The 22,939-nt window shown below is 34.6% G+C and overlaps 1 protein-coding gene across 4 annotated transcripts in view; it reads right to left on the bottom strand.

The window, feature by feature from the left end:
* Positions 1-22,939, bottom strand: part of TCF12 (transcription factor 12) — a 383,916-nt gene that overhangs the window by 191,518 nt on the left and 169,459 nt on the right. For all 4 annotated transcript variants that reach the window (XM_082846535.1, XM_082846531.1, XM_082846532.1 and 1 more), the window contains one exon: positions 8,137-8,239. In XM_082846535.1, the coding sequence (XP_082702661.1) occupies positions 8,137-8,239 (103 nt within the window). The remainder of the gene's footprint in view (positions 1-8,136; positions 8,240-22,939) is intronic.

The following is a 22,939-nucleotide window of genomic DNA, read 5'->3' as shown; positions in this document are numbered from 1 at the left end:
AAATGGTTATATAAGTACCTACACATACTATCACTGATTTTGCCTTCTGGGCTGCAAACTCTAAACTATTTACTATCCAGCTTTTTGCAAAAAGGTTTGCTAACCCCTGATCTCAGGGATCAGTATAGAAAAAAACATAATATAAATTAATAAAATTTATAACTATAAATAAAATGAATTGATTTAATTTTCAGCAAGCCGAAGTGGCCTTGAACTCTACTCTCATTTAATTGTGACTCCCTAGAAATTTCATACAATCTGAGGAGTCTGACAAGCCCCCAGAGGTATTCTCAAAGTGAAAAACAAGTAAGTAATTTAAGAATGACTGTTACATACTTCACCACACTACACCATGCATATGCCAATAACCAAAAATATTTTTCAAGAGAACAGTATTACATAAAAACATAGCCATACATATGAGAAAGCCCCACAATACAGGTAGAACAGCAAATTCTACTATTCTTAAAAACCTTAAATTCCAAAAAACACCACCAAAACAAACCCAACCTGGAAGTCATAGAAAATGTGAGCTATGAAAAACAAAGGCTGAATTTTGTAAGAAAAAAAGGAATAAGCTGAGAAGTGAGGTGATTATAAAAATAGTGGATTGACACTCAAATTAAGCAACAGTTTTTACTTAAAATGTGAGGCTTATTAAATAACAGCCACATAGTACAAAGACTATACAACTGAATGGTAACTACCATGAATACCTTCAAACAGTAACATTTCTACAATTTAAACCAAAGCAATTTCAAGATATGCTTTCAAATTCTTAAAAAATTCACTTTTATTTTGTGGCTAATTAAAGCTTGCATAAACATTGTGACCACTAACCAACCTAGTACTGAGTCTTCACTTTAAAAGAGGTTCCAGAGTTTTCAAGGTAAAAGGAGTACCAGTCACACCTCTCCCTACTCCCAGTCCTTATGACAATCATGTATTTTTCAACACTCCCAATTGAGAATCTCTAAGCTAGATGACCTCTAAGATCCATTCCAGTGCAAATATTCTATGAGAATTTTAGTTAATTTGTAAATAGCATTTATTTTAACAAAATGCTCAGAAAACCTACAGTAAATGATAAAGACATTATTATAACCATAAGCAGTGAATCTGAAATATTACCACATCAAAGACACGGTCTGATAATGCTGCTCTAGGACTTTTCCTAATCAAAATATGTCCCAAATTCTCAACTGTGTGCCATGGTGTGGTTCTGAGATTATACACATCAAGGAAAACTGTCAGGTTTATAGAAATTCCTTAATGAAAAAAATCATTCTTTTGTTCTCTAGTAACCAAGCAGCCACAGCCCCTGTCATCCACCCTACCATAAAGAGAACTCAGAATATCCTCAGAGTTCACGTTCACTTGGTGAGAATCAGACACAAACAATGGGAAGATTCAAGGAAGAACCACATATCAGATCTGTGCCACTGACCCACTATAAAACTCTGCAGATCAGTAAAGATTACTCTTGACCACAGAGCATAAACACATGAATGATGATGAACAAATGGATTGGGTAAATAAATAAAAATAAAGGTGATCCTCCTTACATAAGTCCCTGGAGATACCACTTTGCAAGACTGCAGAGTTAAGCCAATGTTGTGGCCTGATGAAAATATTCACTAATGACCAGATAACTTAGAAAAAAATACCAGTGAAATATCACTCACAGATAGTGTGCCTACCTCAGGTCTGAGTCAATGGCATTGTTGGTCAATCTTTTGCTAAATAACCCATAATACAAAGCAAATACAAAAGAAATTCACTGAGAGTTGAATATCACGCAAGAGACTAAAAATTTCACGAAGTCCTTTAAACTTATGTTAAAGAATCATTTAACCAAACACAAAAGCCATTGACAGATTAGGACCTAACTGAATTAGAGTCAGTTAATAACTGAAGAGAAAATCAACAAGGTTCAAATGTGAAATAAAAGACATTTCTATAATGCCATACAATTTTCTGAAGAAAAAAATACACCAAAAAATTCAACAATTAATTAATTCTTTGTTCATTTAAAATCTAGTAGATTTTATGGTTTTGTTAATATTACTTTCTAATTTTAGCTTTAGTTTTCAAAATAAAGCCCCAAACATTTTTTCCCTCTATCTTCCAAAATCTTGACATCTCTTTGAAGCAATTATTTAATTCTCTTAAATAATTCACGCCAGGACTAATTATTCTTAGATAAAAGGGACCTGAGTCTATACAGGAGTACACCTGAAACTCTGGAACCTCTTTCAAAGTGAGGTACTAGTTTGGTCTCTCCCAGACTGGGTAGAAAAGAAACCATTAGCTCATCTCTGGCTTTCTGGATAGGTTTCAGAAAGAACGGCTATCAAGTCATTTTAACTATGAAAAGAGGCTGCTTTTCAGGCTGAGGAGGCAGGGTAAGGACATGGAAAGAAATGATGTTGTCAGGAACAGAGTATTACAAATAAAATGCATATATGCATTGAAAGAAAACATCCCAAACCACTAAGGAATAAGGTAACCTGTAATATGGTAGCCAGAAAGGACAATGTAAAACAATTTGGAAAGACTGGAGGTAGGACCTGGAAGTAGATAGCAAGAGACAAGAACACCGCACTCTACTCTTTCCCACTTTTCAAATCTCCTCTCTGCCCAATTTGCCTCTCCAGTTTTATATCATTCTCTTAACACTTTCAAGGGGGAAGAGGGGGATCAGATGACAGTGATTGAACCCCTGGATCCACCATGCCTAAAATCAATCTACTCCTAGTCATTTGGGATAAGAAGTCAATAAATACCACTTTTTGTTGAACACAGTTTAAGTTAATTTCTGTTATTTATAAGATATTTTCACACAGTTAGGGCAGAATAAAGAGATGGATGGGTACACACGAAGGAGAAAGAAAAAGGTGTTCAATAATTCAGACTGGTTAATGAGAGTCTAAGCAGTAGCAAGAGGAAGAAAAAGATATAAAAGCTGTAATGTAGAAAAAGGAGCAAATGAACAAATGGTTGAGGTAAAAAGAAAAAAAAAAGCAGTGCAGTAGAAGGGGGCTGTGAGCTAAGTTAGAATCAAGAGGGTTAGATCCCTGTTTCCTAATTAACGACTCATTTCATTTTTCTTGGTTTTGGTTTCTTCAATAACTAGGTCTGGTTCACTCAAGTTTTTTCCAGTCCCAACATTTTGTGTTTGTAAGCATCCAAAGATCAGAGAACGTAGATCAATGAATAATAACTCATCCTTCGTTGAGACTTGGGGTTAATAAAACACTGGACAAAGTATGAAGGCCTAATCCTTATGAAATACTGTCAAACCAGACAGTAAGCTATACTGTTTCCCCTAAGCACAATTATAATCATTTTCATTATCTCATCTATCGAAAGAATTTCTGTACGTCAAAGTTAGAGATCTTTTTGAAGGCAGGGTTCTATTACGTTTTGATATCCTGAAAATGGTGATTCTACACTTTTTTGTAACTCTAGGAGATTTCTGGAGTAATCATAAAGTATAGTGTAGGCAGAATCAAGTACACAAGAGTTTTCTTTGAAATTTGGTTGTTTGAAATACTGAATATATAGGAAAACAGTGTACTTGGGTTTAAATTCCCAGACAAGCCCAGAGAAACTTATTTAATCCACAATGAGATGAAAATAAAATGCAGTAGCTGCTAACAGAGGGGGCCCTTTAAACTCGGTCAGGTAAAGAAGGGCAGGGCTGAGCAAACAGACTCCAACAACAATGGAAGGACAGTTGGTTTGTTTATAAGTCAAATACTTACAAAACAGAGGTTTAACAATGCAACAACTGGACCCAATCTGTTCAATTAGCTAAGATGCCTAAAATGACTTATAAAAGTATACCCAGCAGTATTATTAACCTTGTGCTACTTTACATTTCAAAGAACTCTCATATTTTATCTTTTATTTTTCCCTTAACACAACCTACAAATATGTCCCAGTGTGTGCTCCATAGAAAACTAGTTTCCCATAGGCTAATGATGCTTTTTTACAAAAAGGCTTCTGTGCATCATCTGATTCTGGAATGTGATGGGCTAAACATAATTAAATAAGCTCCCCGCCTTATTTTCCCAAAGTACAATCCCTTTAATACCCCAAAGTACAATCTCAATCTCTAAGAGGGGGCATGTGATATATAATGCTTTCCAAAGTTATGTCCCTATGGAACTCTTTTTCATAGTCACCTCTCAAAAGCAGTGTCTCCATACGTATAGTTTCGGAAAATGCTCAGCTAGTGCAACCCTGAAGGTATCATGTAGAAAGAACCAGTACCTTACATGTCTAATGTGCCTAGTGGAAGAACACTGGGAGTCAGAATACATGGGCTCTACATTCAGTTTTGCTGCTTATTGACTCTGTGACCTCAAGAAAAAACACAATTTTTTTGTACCTTAGTTTTATCATTTGCAAAATATCAATTACAACTCTAGTTGCAGCCTTTTCCAGGGCTGAATAAAAGATATTACATGAGATTATAGAATTATAAAATTCTAGAGCTACAGAAGACCTTTGAGACTATACAGCAATACCTTATCTGAAAGGTGAAGGTTATTTTTCAGGATCTGGATTAAAATCCAGATCTCTTTAACTCTCAGCCCTGTATTTTTTCCTATACCACCACATGTTGCTTCTAGTTTTTAAAAGATACAATACTAGCAAAACATCTCTAGAGGCAACATAGGTCTCAGAAAGGAACACAAATGAAGGTCTCAGAAAAAAGGAAAATTGAAGGTACTATCTTAAGTTTCCCATTGACAATACATGCACACACCACCTAAAATAAGTAAAGCTTTGATAGACATGGAGGAGTAGATAGAGTAGTTTATTCCACAATAACTTGGGAATCAAAGGGAGGCAATTCTATAAAATAACTTGCCTTTATGTCCAATTAATAAACTACTCCTACCATCACCGAAAATACATCTAATCAACAACAGGTAAAGGAAAGCAAATATTACTGAAATTAATGAAGGGCCCAAGGGTGGAGAAATGGACCAAAGCTGGAAGAGGACAGAAATAAATAAGACTCTTTGGTGATACTACTGCAATTTACTGCTATTGTCAAAGCTTTGCAGTTTTACTATAATAGAGTACAGAACTGTTTGATGCTAATTACTTAGTGATGTGCCAAAAGGATGTACTTATTTCACTTGAAACATAAGAAAAACACCCTTTTCCATATTGACAAATCAACAGGATAATTCTGGAATTCATTAAAAAGAAACACTGTTTCAACATGAGTTTTACTTCCCATGTAAAACACTTCAAAATATCTAAATGAATACAGAAGTGCATGTTCATTCATTACTGAATCATTATCAACCCTTGTTAGATAAAATTTCTCATTTTTGCAATGTACAAAATCATTAAAGTATTTGAGAGCTCCATCATGAAAGATAGTAGCACTCTACAATCCACTATTTCTTTAGGCAAATATGCTTATTGCTGAACACAATACGAAAAATAACAACATTCCCTAGACACACAATTCTACCCCCCCTTAGATGGTGTTTTTATATGTTGACAGCAATGATGAAACATGTTACAGCTTTCCAGTTAGCTTTAACTGTTTCTGAGCACTCATCATTCACAGAATCACTCTGAAGTTTTTACCTATTATGACAACTAGGTATCAATAGTTCCAAATGCTTGCTAATACTGCCATGCACATCTCAGTCCTGCTTTAACAATGCAGGTTTTTAGCCTGAAAACTCCCCTAAATTATCAAATGGCTAACAAAGTTAATCTATCCACCATAACTCTACTGAGTGCTATAAACCCATATTTGGGGGTATCTAACAGTTCAATTACATCAAGTCACATCAAGTGGGACTGCCTGTTGCTGTATGGAGGTGCTCCACAATTTAAAGGACATTCATTTCCAAAAGCTAGCTATTGTCATGCAGATTGCTTAGACTCAACTGTTAGATATCTCATTTGATCATTTGTACTGAAAATAAAAGGAAGGAAGTGTAGTAAATCAGATATTCCCCAAACCAGTGAAATCCTTTTGAACAATATCTGCCTAATCTTCTTCAGGGTCATTTTCCCCTTTCTTATAGGTAAATTAACATTTTTAAGATTAGGTAGTTAAAACATACAATGAAAATGTATAGCTGCACCTGGTTAACTGCACAATGTAGTTCAGATGAATGCAGATTTTTCTCATTTGTACTGTGAAGGGATCAATCTGTTTATAAACCTGAGTTTTTTATTTCAAGACTTATTTTAGATGCTGATTTTATACATACGGTATGGATGATTACTGAAAGTATTCTAATAATTATCTGTAAACTGAAGAAACTAACAAGCACATGTTCATAATTGCTCCAACTAAGAAAATGTTACCTCAAACTGAATTACAGAAATATTTTTAGTCAGCAACTACTCAGAGCAAGTGACTGACATGCATACTTTTTAGAATTCATTTACTTCCCACACTTACCCCACAATTTTAACAGTCACCTTGGCTCAAAGCTGCACTAATGATGCAATTCTACTGAACTTAAGAGTCATCTCTGTAAGCTAATAAAGGTAAGAACATAAATATAAAAAAGGGCAATTTCTGATTTTTCACAATTCAGTTATATCTTTAATTAAGAAAGCTTAGTTCAATCTGAAATTAAAAAAAAAAAACACTGACTATAGTTTGCTCTACCATATTTACCATAAATTAAACGCTACTTGGGGAAAAGTTATACTACAAAAGGAAACCATCTGGAGTGTCACATCTACTCTACTTTGATAGTAAGCTTGATAGAAAATTTAGAAGATAGATTACAAAGTTTTCCCTGGCCAAATGCAAGGATAATTATTTTGTTCTATATTTAATTCTGATTTTTACCTGGAATGATAATATATTTAATACCAGGATTTTCATTTTCACTTTTATTTATGTTGAAACAAATTGTCATTTTAAACACAAGTTTTATTTTTACTCTTGTGTCATACTCAATGATTCTGGCTTCAAAGTGGTAACTGCCTTAGGCAAAATCCACACTGAAATATCAGAATCTATCTCCTCAATACTTTACGGAGGGTAAGGGAAATAAACACTGTGCTAAACAAAACCATTTATAAAGAAACTGCAGACCACCAGGATTTTGGATTTGGGTAATCCACTTAGATTAGCATGGCTGTCTCTTGAAAGGACAATTCTAAGATCACAATATAGGTCATGTCCTTAAGAAGTAAAGTAATGAAATCAATGTCAATTACACAAACCTTCCATATTAACATGAAGCCACTGACAACCAGTAAGACAGATTAAATAAAGCTTTTGTAATGTGCTCAGCCCCAGCATAAACAAGAAGGAAAAATAATGTCATAAAACAGATTCTTTTGAATCAGGTTCTGCAAAAAGGTAAAATTCTCGCTTAATAAAAGAGTGGCATCCAAACTGGGGGGAAAAAATTGGGGGCTTATCATTTCAGATTGAATAGCTATAAACTTTGATATGAGAAAGCGAGAGGGCAGGGGGAGAGAGGAAGGGAGGGCTGGTTTGCAGTGAGTAGGGGGAGATACAGAGAATGGCTAACCTTAAAGGTTTTGCCAAAAATAATAATCAGGTTTAGGTGGTAGGTAATGTTGTTCAAAGTACAACTTTACTACAGCAGAAGAAAAATTTTTAAATCCCCAATAAGAACCCAAGTGCTTAAAACAAATGCTGCAACACTTAAATATATTATTATGTTTTGATCAAACAGTGTCAAAAGAAATACTGCCCAAAATGAGTAAAATTTGCCTAAAATCACTGCTGTCATATTTTTAATTACCACATATATACAACTGTTAAGACAAATAGTAAATTACAAACAAATGTCTCTGAAATGCTTCCCTGCCCAGAAAGCAGAAAACATAATGCTTGATGGCACAGACACTGCCAAAACTAACAGATAAAACACTGCTGCTTCCTTTTTGATAGCAATGACAATAATGCTCTAATAGAAGGAACCACATTTCTGAACGCTTGCCCCTCAAACTTAGCTGAACAAAGAAAGCCCAGATGCCCCTAGAAACTTAGAAACTTTCTTCTACATACTTAGGTGTCCATCCTGGACAAGGAGATAAAAAATGTCTCTGACCAAAGAGGCTCTGTGAAGACTACTTGCGGAGAAATTACCAACTTACCCATTAGATTTGAGTTCATGAAAGGTGTTGGGGACAAGCCTTCATGGGCCCCTAATCGACTGTCATTCAAGTGATCACTGTAATGAGGGCTGTCTGTAAAACCCTAGAGGAAAAAAAAAAAAGACCGGAGTATTAAAGAGATTATTTGGCAGTCGTGCTAATTGAGCATAATGACACTCATCTAATTAATATACAGACTTACAAATGGTCATTCCTAACCAAGTTTCTGGTTCATTACTTGAAAAACTAAACAGAAGTGCTGCTTTTATTCCTTTTAAGATATTAAAGTCAAAAAATTTCTTTATAGATTAAAAAAAAAATTAGCCCTACAATTTCTTTACAGACAAAAGTAAAGTTCTAAAAGGATGAACTAAGAAAATATATTTCTGAGTTACAATAAATTAGGAAAATGTTTATCTGTATCCTCCTTTCTCTGCCTCCATACCCTATCAATAAAGGGTTGGGCAATTATAAGATTTACTTAAAATATTTAAAAAAATTGACAATCAATATGCTAGAAATGAATTCTTTCCTAAATGGCAAACAAATATTTAGCAAAAGAAGATCTGCTTATACTCCTTTTAATACTAGTATAACAAGATATACTCCTATAGAAACTGAGCCATGTTAAAAAGAAAACACAAAGATAGTTAATTTAAATTCTTAAGAATCTAAAAAATGAAATTGCAAACACCATGAAAACAATAAAGCTAATGTTATTATTTCACAATAGCTGTTATTAAATTTATCCTTATAACTTAAAACATGTTTTTTAAAAGTGAAGGAGCCTAAAAGACATGAAAGTTCACAAATACAGTAAGTGTTACAAAAAGCTCAGTGGATAAAAGCTGTTCTGGTTCTCAGACTCTTACACATGCTAAATACAGCATCACCTCCAAAATCATATAGTTTCTAAACAAGGCTTTGAACCCCTAGTTAATTAAAACTGAGGTGGTACCCACCCTTTTGCCAACTTAAAACGATTTTAGTAAAGATCAGAAAATCTTACAAGAGGCCCAAACAAGAACAAAAACTGACTGCCCTGGCTTACAGAAACCACCCAGAATCCTCTGGGACTATAAAATCATCAATCAGCGAACATTTATCATTACCCAGACTGCAGGCTAACATTCAAGAAGACATTAATGGGGCTGAAACAGGCCTCACTATCTTTGCAGGCATGCTGTCAGTTCAACCAAAGGGCTAGGAATTGAGGGCTAAATAACTGTCAAATCATTACAATTGCTTGGGGATGCATGTCACAACACCTTCTGCTGTTCTGTTTTAAAACTAATCTGCTGGGAGTGCTAACTCCCAAATGAATCTTTGTTTCATTTTTATCTACTTTTAGAATCACTGATACACATGTGACAGACACTCAAGAAGAATCTTGGTGACACAACTTGGTTATGACCACAAGGGTGTCCTCTGGTAACCACAACCATAGTCCTGTCTGTCACAGCCACACGCAGCACGAGCTATACACAAAATAGAATGGCTCCCAGCTAAAGTCACTCCTTGGAGTTTACCTCTGTTGCTTAAAATTGAACACCCTTGAGGTGCTAAGTGACATCCTACTATCTCACATTCATCTGGGTGTTTCTCTCTGCCACTCCCTCCCACTGCCATTCTTAGGCATAGAGTCAAAAGAAGACGCTGAAACCTACAAAAAAACCTCACTGAAATATTGTTTACCATTATTAAACAACAGTATTGCTCTTGAAAAATGCAAACATAAATGCATTTGTAGGTCAGCCATGTTGTTCACACTTCATTTGAATGTTAAAGGATAATAAAAGATTAATTTTGCATGTTCTCAATTCTCTTCCTCCTTGAAGTGCAATAAGAACTTTTTTCTTTCATGACTATGAAAATAAAAACATTTTAAACTATTTCCTAAAGCGCAAGTACATAAATAAATAATATAAATATTATATAATAATACAAATAAATCTAAGTTTCAGGGTATCAACAAATAACTGTACACACACAGTGAATTAACTTCACATATAACATATATCACAGTAAGCACAGAGAAGATCTATCTCTAAGCCCCTATTAATATGTGCTCAGAAAACAGAATTATTTTTCTATGAACCATACACAAATAACAGTAAGTACTATCTCTTATCCATTTGCAACCACATACAGCAACGTACAGTATAGAATTTACTACAAGATTATTTCCTAGTCCAATAATAAAATCTGGGATTGTCACATTGTACCACAGAGGAATCTATAAACCTGTGTCATCACATACAAGCAAGATTTGAATATGGGCCCTCCATATCTATTTACTCATAAATTATATACATATACTATTAACCAATATAACAAATTTCAGTAAGTCATAATTTCGTTCATGTAAGATAAAAATTAAATAGAAATTTGAGTATTTTTTCCCACACCTCAAAGTGCACAAAATTCTTTTGAAAAGCCACAGCCTAAAAGATAAGAGAGGAACAGTTCTTCATCCACAGATGCAAACTGATGCTGGAGGATGGAACAATGAAACTGGACTCAAAAATGTTTGTCATAGTTTCAGGGACTTCCCTGGTGGTCCAGTGGTTAAGAATCCGCCTTCCAATGCAGGTGGCATGGGTTCAATCTCTGCTCAGGGAACTAAGATCCCACATGCCGCGGGACAACTAAGCCCTCACCGTAACTACTGAGCCCACGTGCCACAACTACTGAGGCTGTGCGCTGTGGAGCCCACGTGATACAACTAGAGAGCCCATGCACCACAACTAGAGAGAAGCCTGCACACCACAAGGAAGAGCCCTCACACCACCACGAAAGATCCTGCACTCCGCAACGAAGATCCTGCATGCCGCAACTAAGACCCGACGCAGCCAAACAAACAAACAAACAAACAAAGTTTGTCATAGTTTCAGATCTAATGTGTGACAAAACCTCACTTAAAAAACTGCGACTGGCTATTGTTTGAGATTATTCTTATCACTGCTTCCTCATAATGGAAGTGATACCCACCCAGAATATAACTTTTGATGAACCAGGATGAATAGTTACAAAATAATTTATAAACATTTAAATAAGATCAGCTCAGAAAAGTACACAGGTATTTATCAGTCAGCATGCTAATTGTGTCAACTAGCGAGATAATACCTAGACAACAGTGTTTTGCAACCTTCAGTGTTCATATCCATTGCCTAGAGATTTTGTTAAAATTCAGATTAAGAAGCATAAGGTCTTGAGTGGGGCCTAAGACTCTGCATTTCTAACCAACAGGTGATGGTGATGCTACTGGCCCATGCACCACACTTCTAGCAGCAAGAACCTAGACAATCTGGAAATAAAAATCTTTTTCATATATGGAAAGGAAAAATTCAAGTCTACATAGGTGATAGCTGAGTTCTCCGCTTCCCCCCAACCAGAACCACATTAAAACACCAGAAGTATCAGGTAAGTATAAATTAGGGAGAAATACCACTGTTAACAAACAATCTAAAGCAATTAGAATAACAAAATGTTTTTATATATGCAGGTAAGTATTCATCCATTTAGTTTTAAGTAGAAGACAGATGTCAAATAGAGCCTGAATGAAAGAAATGGGTTGGCTAAACCAGAGTTTAAACAGCAGACCCCTTAAGTACCACATACAGTTAAGTTAAGCAAACAGCATAGATGTCCATAAGTCGGAAAGGCAAAAAGGCATAATGCAGAATGGAGATGACAGAAGAGCAAGGAAGGAAGCAGAATAATGCAATGACTAGCTAGAGTATCAAATGGCAGGAGAAAATGAGCAGGAGGTGATTGGCCTGAGGGAGGGGTTGGAGTAACAAGAAAGGAACAAAAGCCAAGCAAGCAATTGTTAAAATGAAGCCCAAGGAGATCATTCAGCGGTATTGATAAGTGAATGCTATTTCAATTCTGGAATATAAAGAAAGTAAACCAGGAATTCCCTGACGGTCCAGTAGTTAGGACTCCGAGCTTCCACTGCAGTGGGCACAGGTTTGATCCCTGGTCGGGGAACTGAGACTCTGCATGCAGCATGGCCAAAAATAAAAAAATAAAAATAAACAATAAAAAAAATAAAGTGTACAGCTGGCTTTTTAAAAAAAGGGAAGTAAACCAATGAGATCATTAAATACAGAACTATCATGGTGCATAATTTAAATTGATAAAGCATTACCATGGTAATAAAAGGAGTCAAACCTGATCCCCTGGAGCTCCTTATTAAGATCCTGAATTCTGGAAAATGGTTTTACCATGAAAATAGCTGCTAATAAAAATGAGATTTTCATACATGAGAGATGATAAACACTACATTATGAAGCAATACTATCAGATTCATCTATCATAGTAGCTTTTTAGCCAAAGTATGCTGCTAAGCACAAAAGTATTTCCAAATAACCCTAAAAAATTACTGTTCTTGTCTTACAATAAAAATGTAAAGTACTCAAAAGTGCTTTTTTTTTCAGTGATTTTATAACTGATAAAATCAGTTGATACACAGTTTACAAAAACTGTTCAATTCTATATTTAATATCTAAATGACAATTTAATTTGCAATTCTTAAATACTCCCACCTATGAATACATAACACTTCATAAAAGCTTTGATATTATGAAATATGTTCTATAAAATGTATTTCATACTTTTCTCTATGTTCATTTTACAGTACAGAATTTAGAAACTTTAATCCTTGCTACAATATGACAAAAGACTCTAATCAATCAAAGCTGTTGCCATTTTTAAACTAATTTACACTGCACATTATCAATCCAATCTTTTGTTCTATCAAAAACAAAACAAAAGCACCTAGTATTATTTACATAATAGTGCTCTCCTCTTGTTTGTCTCCTCAAAATTACAGTAACTTTTTTTGTTGCCTAATTCTTTAAATAGCTTTTAAAAAATTTATTTCACCCAACCAATAAATATGGCGTAATCACCAGAGAACGCTCCCAAGTTGAGAAAAGACATGTTTTTTCCAACCTATGTGGCTATTTCTTTGTTTGAAAACCACTGTCTAATTCTATTTTAAAATATTCTTTACAATTCTTTTCAATAGCTAAAAAGGGATGGGGAGGAAGGCTCTTTCAATAAAGATTTACTTTCTCAGAAACACTTTCCCTGACCCTACCAAATTGGGTGAACTCACTCTGAGCTCCCATAGCAGCAGGCATTTCCATCATGTCACTGCTCACACTTACTGAAATTACCTATTTAATTATCCATTTAAATTATACCATAATTATCTATTATAATTGCACAGTACAGTATAGTGGATAAATGTGGAATTTTTGGAGCCAGACTGGCAGGCCTGAACTCCATCTTTGCCACATACTAGCTGTGTGACTTGAAGCAAAGGAACATTTCTTGCCTCAGTTTCCTTATCTGTAAAACAGGGATAATAATAATAATACAATATTTATCTCACAGGTTGTTGTAAGGACTAAATGAGTTATTGTATGTAGTAGCAATTGGAAAAGTACCTGGCAAATAGTAAGCACACAATATATCCTAGCCATTACTATCATCTCAGAGACTGTTATGTCTTACAAATTCTGAAAAGTCAGGCACCATGTCTCTTCTTCTCAAATCCTCAGAACAAATGACAGTTGGATGGGAGGTTTCAGCTGCTAAATCCTTAAAATGCTGCAGGGCTTCAGATATAAAGGTTCAATTAATATTTCCATAGAACACCCAATAACTAGCAGAAAGAAAGTTAATAAGGCGCTAGCTTATCTAACAGGACTGAACAAACCACCACAGATTTTTGGTATTCAAAGAGCCACAGATTTCACACCAAATAGTGAAGTCCTATAGCTTCAAAGTGGTCAAAGCTAGTAGAGAGTCAGCCAATAGCCACAAGCTGCCAGAAAGCTCTGAATGAGGCCTAATATAAATGAGTGGTCACACTTAGAAGTAAAACGAAAATAAAAATACGTAGAAATAACAAATGAAGTTTAAAAGAGAAAAAAAAGTGTCCTTATTGTATTTCTTTATTTACCTATGACAGATTAGCAAAATAAATGTCTAGATAAATAAAGTTATAGCTTTTAAACAAATTCTTTAAAGTGTCTCTTTCAGTTAAATACACCAATGAGGGACTTCCCTGGTGGCGCAGTGGTTAAGAATCCGCCTGCCAATGCAGGGGACACGGGTTTGATACCTGGTCCGGGGAGATCCCACATGTGGCAGAGCAACTAAGCCCGTGCTCCACAACTACTGAGCCTGCACTCTAGAGCCCATGAGCCACAACTACTGAGCCCACGTACCACAACTACTGAAGCCCATGGGCCTAGAGCCTGTGCTCCGCAACAAGAGAAGCCACCACAATGAAAAGTACGTGCACCGCAATGAAGAGGAGCCCCGGCTTGCCGCAACTAGAGAAAGCCTGCACGCAGCAATGAAGACCCAACGCAGCCAAAAATATAAATAAATAAATAAATACACCTATGAAAAAGACAAGTGAGTTGATCTAATCACAATAGTTTGTTACCTGAAAGCAGGGACTGTGTCTATATCACTCATTACTCTTATCACTAGTGACAAGTATGTTAACAAGCACATAGTATGTGACTAGTAAAATCTGTTAATGAATGAATGAAAAATGAACAATGCTCTGCATTAATGAATCAGGTCTACATATGAAAAAGCAACTTAATATTCAATATGTCAAGGTTCTGTTATCCTTAAATAGGTCAGGTGCTAAAACATAATAAATTTTCTTGATAGATCTGGGTTTTGTCATGGAGATCCACAAGTTCCTAAAAGGCAACAATGTTTCATTCCTTTTTATCATTCCAAAAAAGACCAGCACAGAACTCTGTATACACCTAAGAGCTTAAGTTTTTCTTGAGAGGATGAACAACCTCTATAGATAACTTTTTATTTATGAACACTAAGAAGTGGTTTCGCAGAATTACTATAACCCCAGACTGAAGAGCAAGTCTTGCATTACCATGGGTGGGAGGACAGGAAGAATCAAAATCTTTTAGAGGTGGAAGGGATGCTCAGAAAACATGATGGATACATGAAATACTGCTTAGTACAAGTGCATAAAAATACTTTTAAACATGAGATTCCAAAGGGTCATCTAAAAAAGTTCACTCAGATTCAGTTCTAAGTTGAGCCAACCATATTCACAAATTTATCCAAGTAACTGCTAATGTCATCTGTTAGATGCAATCAGACTTAATTCTGGCAGACATTTTCTATATTATAGGTCTCCATCTTCTAGAGTGTTCAATTCTATATTCTCTTTATGTTTAAATAAAAACTTACAAGAAGAGTATGTCTTTGGAATTCATCTACAATCCTCCTTACAGATTTTCAATGTTAATTTCTCCAGCAATGACCACATCAAAATCATAAATCCATTAACACATGATACATAAAAAGTAAAAACATTCTTCTACTACAAGTACAAAAGGAAGTAAAATAAATTATTTTATTTCAAAATTATTAACCCATCTATACTGTAACTATTTTCTATATAAAATTCAAGGATAAAAATGTAAATCAATAATAATGCTGCAACTTCAGTTTGTAAGGTTATGGATAAGCAGTACCAGAAGGACTGATGTTTGGAAGAACACAGGAAAACAACACTTGATTTAAAAAAATTTTACCCCAAGTATTATCTGGTTCTCCCCAAAACTAGACACTAAATTCAGACAAGAAACATAATATTTTTTGATGGTTTCTAATATAAAGATTTTTGCCTTCTTCCCATTAACTGGCAAAACTTACAGAGGCTAATAAGTTCCTTCCAGCTCAGGAACTGATGATCCATTTAGAACAAGAATTTAAAATAGTGAAAAGTAAACTCAATTAGAAAATTATCTATCTTAAAAAATTATACTATGAAATACAGTGTACTATACAGAATACTTGGAGGAAACCTTGCTGTGAGTTTAGTTTACTCCTAAACAAACATACTGACTTTACATTTGGCTGCAAAAGCTATATTAAAAGGCCATGTTAATATATAGTTTTTTAAAAAAAATTCTATGTATTTTCTAAAGGAGAAAAATAAGTCATGAGGCAAAGGATAAAAAAAGTGCGTTTCTCGTGTTACTTTAGAACTGCACATGATTAAAAATCTTCACTAATGCTTTTGTCTTCTAATTAGAATTCATAGGAGTGTTTACAAAACAATACTGAACATGTTTTAAATCACGTAACTTAAAATCACTCACGGATTCTTTAACACGTCCTTCCTTTCTAATAAATTTCTGATACTCTCTGTCAGTCCTTCTCGAAGTACAGTTTGTGGACTGATGTTGGACCAAGAATGGTTTGTTATCAAACAACACAAAGGTAAACAAAGAGAACAAGCTTTTGGCAATGGTTTAAGGTAATTTGGCAGACCAATTTTGTTTACTGTATATAATAATAAAAAACTAGAGATTGTACTTTATAACAATTGTGTTTTTTAACTACCTTAAAAATTGTACTATAAAATGTAGTGCAGCATATATAAAATGTTGAAGAAAACCTGTTAGTTTAGTTTATTCCTAAACTAACATCCTGACTACACATATAAAAGGTTTATTAAAAGATTACAAAACTAACTCAAAATGGATTAAAGACTTGAACATAAGACCTGAGACCATAAAACTCATAGAAGAAAGCATAGGTGGTAAGCTCCTTGACACTGGTTTTGGTGATAATTTTGGGGGTTTGACACTAAAAGCAAAAATAAACAAGTGGTGAAACTATATCAAACTAAAAAGCTTCTGCACAAAGCAAAGGAAACCGTCAACAAAATGAAAAGGCCACCTATAAAGTGGGAGCAAATATTGGCACATCATATATCTGATAAGGGGTTAATATCATATAAAGAACTCATACAGCTAAACTGTAAAAAAAAAAAAAACAAAACCCCAAACCCACAAGCAATCTATTAAAAAATGGGCAGAGGATGTGAAAGAATACAGATGGCCAACAGGGACATGAAAAAGTGCTCAACATCACTAATTATTGGGGAAATGCAAATCAAACCCACAATGAGGTTATCACCTCACACCTGTTAGAATGGCTGAAGACAAGAAATAACAAGTGTTGGCAAGGATGTGGGGAAAAGGGAACCCTTGTGCACTGGTGATGGGATTGTAAACTGGTGCAGCCACTATGGAAAACAGTATGGAGGTTCCTCAAAAAAATTAAAAATAAAACTAACATATGATCCTACAATTCCACTTCTGGGTATTTACCTGAAGGAAATGAAAACACTAACTTGAAAAGATACATGCACCTCCATGTTCACTGCAGCATTATATACAATAGCCAAGACATGGAAGCAACCTAAGTGTCCATGGATGGATGGACGGATGGATGGATGGATGGATGGGATGGATGGATGGAGAAAATGTGGTGTGTATGTATGCATATACATAGACAATGGAATACTATTCAGCCATATAAAAGGAAGGAAATTTTGCCATTTTCAACAACATGGATGGTCCTTGAGGGCATTATGCTAAGTGAAATAAGTCAGAGAAAGACAAATACCTAATGATTTCACTGATACGTGGAATCTTAAAACAAACAACCAGAGCTCACAGATACAGAGAATAGACTGGTGGTTGCTAGAGGCGAGTGGGCAAAATTGGTGAAACCTGTTAGTTTAGCTTACTCCTAAACAAACATACTGACTTTACACTTGTCTGAGTGCGTCCTAGACCTAAAAAATCAGAACACGTATTTTGAGAAGAGCTTTAGGGGGTTCATTCATATTCATATTCTCTAACTAAAGTTGGAGAAGAACTAGCCTATATTATCTTGTAAGTCATGTGGACTGGTATACAGAAAAATAATATTAGCCGCTATTATTTCTTCTTCTGCACCACAAGTACCTCATTAAGTCTTACAGAGCTCACATTTTTAAACCATAATTCCCCTATCCTGTTCACGCACTATATGAAACCAGGGAAAATTAGATAAAAGAAAGATAAAATGGGATCTGTTGCAAAAGAACCTTAGATTTTACATATTTTAAACCTTTTATCTTCTACTACTGTATGTCAATAGATTAAGACTGAACATAAAACTGCTCAATAAATATTTAAAAATATTTGCTGATATTCGTGAAATCAATTCAAATAAATCAAACCTAGGAATAACATAAGTTTATTAAAACCCATGCATTAAGAAGCAATAAATAACTGTAAGAAGACATGATACGATACCAGCCACTGAGCAAAGCAATGTTCTTACATTCGGTACAATAGTATATTTTAAAATAATTTCTAAAATACCAGTCCTATATGTTAAGCATTTATTTTATAATATTAGGTGGGAAAAATTAGAACAAAAATTAATTGGTACAGAGTATAATAATATTTAACCTCCATAAAGTTTATAGGAAAAAGACTAGAAAATTGTAACAAGTTTACAATTTTTTATCTTACTTGCCTATTATCTCCTAAAATTTCTATGAAAACCATTTATTGTTTTTCTGAAAAATATAGTTTCTCAGTTTTTTCCTTTAATATGATTGAAATAACATACCCTCATTGTAGAAAATTGGAAATGTAAAGAAACAGCATCAACTATGTAAGAAAAAAAAGACTCCCATTTTACCTCAACTGAAATGCAAACAATACTCTGACACATTTTCTTCCAATTTTTAAATGTTTCTAAAATAGTTCGAACATATAAAAATGTATGTAATAAAAAATGTATGTAATAAACAGCCATGTATCCACAACTCAATAAATAAAACATTGCCAGTATAGTTTAAAACCCTGTGGAATTCTCCCAAATTCCCCTCAGAAGTAAACACTATCTTAAACTTATTCTTTTAAAAATCATTTTCATGCATTACTTAATACTTTTATTAAATATGCATATTCTCTAACTAAACAAAGCACCACTCTGCATGTTTTAAAATGTTATCTAAATAGTATACTTTTTTCTATACTCACTTAACAGTCAATATGTAAGGCTGATATATGTTGGAAAAGTATTAACACTGGTATATACATGTCACTACTGTATAATGTTCTATTTATAAAAATACCACAATTTATCTACCCAGCCCCCTTCTGATGACATTCAGCTCTTCCACTATTACAAACAAGGCTGCTATAAACACTTTAGTAATGTGTCTCTCTGTACACATATGAGAAGTTACACGAAACTTTTTAGGGGTTAATACCTAGGAGTAACGTCACTGGCTTTCAGAGCATACACAACTTTAAATTTACTAGATATTACTAAACTATTCTCTAGAATAAAAATGTATTATTGTTTAGGAAAAAAAAATCTCTTACAGAATCAGAAAGTTCTCCATAGACAACCCCAAAATTCTGAAAGAAAGCTTCCAAAGTCCACTTACAAGCTGTACCTAATTTGTGATGCACTTTCCAGTTGGCAAAAAACAAAGCAATCAGCATTACATTTCCTTATTAGTTCATTAACCCTTATGTAGCTACATTCTTATCTGAAATACTCTGACCTGGGTGCAAAGGCAATCCTTCACCATAATAAATGTTCAAGACATATTTGTTAAATGAGTTAATCTTCATTAGGCTCCTTAGTTCATCTTAAGGTTCTGTAATTAAAACTGTAGTCATTACACCAGGTGTTGATACAGCAAAATTTGACAGAAGTAAGATATTTTAGTTTGTTGCCAGTATCCTGTCTTAATGCCCAGTGTTGTATAGGCTCTTAGAGCCATGGCAACAGTGTTGGCTGATGCTGATTTTTAGAATCTGACTCACAGACACAATAATTCATAGTTCATGATTAAAACAACACTGCATATCTTAGGACCATAGGATAGGATACTTAGGACCATACTTTTGGATTCTGTAATGAGCCATGGTGATACGTATCACACGTCACTTACACTACCTCTTCCTGCCCCTATGACTAAAGCCACTCATTTTTAAGAGTAAATCTGAATTAAAAGTATAATAGTGAAACAATGTTCTTTTGCTAACTGGTTCATATGGGTGCTGAACCACTGGCCGAGACTTATTTCCTTAAAGATGAAAACAAATAAGTTGAAGGGTCATAGTTGAAGGGTCAGCGATTCCTTCTAGGAGTAATCCAGTCTTCATTCAATTTATCTGATTTAAGGTTTTCTATGCCTGCATTAATAATAGCATCAGCATACAGTTAATGGTACTACTTGCCAGAACTTGAGTTAAGGGCTTCACTCGTTATCCTTACAACCCCATGAACTATTATTCCCAGATAATAGTAGATAGATAATGAAATAGGCACAGAAATTTTACATAATTCACCTGGTATACAACAGTAAGTGGCAGGATGGGAATTTAAACCCAGGCAGTCTGACTCCATCCCATCATGCAATGCTGTCTCTCTAAAAATAATTGTTCCTCCCTGGAATTACTGTGAACTGAATGGCTCAATGATAGGCTGGAGCCACACAAAATGAAGAGTATATTTATTCAAACATAGGTGATAAAGGAATAGAGCCAGGAAAACAGAAAAACAAAAAAAATTTTAAACCACCTAATTTGGCTAGTGGTGCTCAAAATAATAGGGACAGTCAAAAGAGCTTTTGAGAACATTTTGAACCCATGGATCGTGATGGAGAAAAGCAAACAAAATGGGAAATGGAAAATCTCCTTTGGTAAGTAGATATCAAGTACAGGCATTCATTCCTCCTGAAGAACATTCCCCTTGCCCAAGGTGGTAATAAACTGCAGCAATCTTCGGTGATGTTGACATAATTCCTAAAGAGAATGCAAACAGAGGCTCCAACAAACCTAGAAGCAAATTTCTACCATTAGGCCCAGCAGTTGAGTTCCCTCCTTAAGATGGAGTTTATGATAATAACTTGGCAATTACAGTTAAGAATTATTATTCATTATAACAAAATGGGGAGAAAAATTCTAGAGAAAAACTGTGTAACTCCATTCCAATAAACTAAAGGGGACATCTGAATGACCTAAGTTGTTAGGCAATGAAAATTGCAAATATATATATATATATATATATATATATTCCCACAGAGATAAAAATCTTTAGGGTAACAGCCTGAATGAAATCCAACCTCAACCTGAGGCTCAACCAGAGAAAAAGTATCAGATGAGGCATCTAGTCTTCCTTAGGGAATTTGTGATTTGTTCTGCAGCAATGAACCTATCCAGATATAGCAACTGAATGTACAAGGATTAGTTATACACAAACCCATCGTCCCCTTCTTCAGTTCCTAGATCTTCAAAACCCATGGTGGTTACCTGGTTAGAGGACCACAGGTACCATATGGATATTCCAACAAAGAAAGGGCAAAAAAGAAATTTTTATTTCTACGTAATACCAAAGGATGGTAGTGCCGCTATTTTCTGATCTATACAGTTTTTCTTGCAGTTCGTAGCAGCTGAAATGTCAGGACTTCCTTTGAAAAGTAGAAAGACATCACCATCAGATATGAGAGGCAGGTGTAACCACTCTGAAAATATCTGATAAACAAAACCTAACTTTTAGAGATGACTTTTTAATGACAAATGGGCTTCTGAAAACTAAGCCTGGTCCTCTTAGCAGAGACTTCAATACTAAATGAGTAGCTTAGAGAAAGAACTCAGCAAGTTTTTCTTGGATTTTGAACAATCCCTCATTTTTAACTTAAGAATTTTTTTGTTTGACAAAGCATTTAAAATATTTCTGACAAATCTTCTCTTTCTTAATTTAAGAAAGCATTTTAAAAATTATATTTGTCTATTAGGGAGGGTGGGAGGGAGGGAGACGCAAGAGGGAAGAGATATGGGAACATATGTATATGTATAAATGATTCACTTTGTTATAAAGCAGAAACTAACACACCACTGTAAAGCAATTATACTCCAATAAAGATAAAAAAATTATATTTGTCTATAAATATCCTACAACTACAGTTTTAGAATCACTGTATTTCCCATCCATATGTTAACACTTCAAAGCTGTATGTAAAGAAACTTTTCTAGATTAGCCTTTACTGCTATGGAGATCAAAGGAATTAAATTCTAAATACATTACCCTCCCTTTTCACGGCACTTTAATAAAGACCCATTACTCACTTTTGCATGTTGTCAACCTCCTTGCTTTTAAGAATCAGCACGTGAAGTATCTCCTTTTCCATCAGTTGCCTAACCAGCAAGGCCTCTCTCTGAGTAACTCCAACATACTGCTGAGTAGTGACCCCTTAGGGGAGCCCTCATTCACCAATGTGAAAAACATATACTAGATTTGAATATGAGCAAACCAACTTTTTTTAATCACTAAAAGCAGGACTTTTGTGGCTACTCAAATGTCTAGATATCATAATTTACTCATATCATACATATATTTATCTAACCAAATTATGTGAATTCATTAAAAAGAAAGCAGAAAAAAAATTAATGTACTAAAAACAGTTCCACCCCTCTTTCATTCTACTAAGAAAAGCATGCACCCTAGAGTGAGTATGAGAAGCAGAGGTGAATCTATTGTCCCCTCAGTTAGTATGAGTTTTGAATGCTTCTCAGTGGAAGCATCTCACTCCATGACCATGATTCTACTGCCTAAGGACAGTATTCTTCATGTAACATGGTAATAAAACACAAACCAGCAACTTCATCAAGTTGCAATCAAACAAATAGCTATCTATTACTAGAGAAAAACTTGGCTGTGTATGTGTATTCTACATATCCAGTTAAATGAAATTGACAAGGAAATTTAAGTGGCATTAATTTCTTAGAATACTTCTAGCTAATACACATAATTAAAAGTAAAAAGAACAACATAGTTATTTCCTTAAAAGTAAAATTATACAGTAATTCAGACATTTAGTCTAAATTGATACTGTTTTACTATATTTGCACCCAGTACAAACTTT

This window comes from Leucopleurus acutus, assembly GCF_964270905.1.
Source record: "Leucopleurus acutus genome assembly, chromosome: 1".
Lineage (NCBI taxonomy): Eukaryota > Metazoa > Chordata > Mammalia > Artiodactyla > Delphinidae > Leucopleurus > Leucopleurus acutus.
Note: the sequence above shows the minus strand (reverse complement) of the source record. Positions and strands in the feature narration are given on the sequence as shown.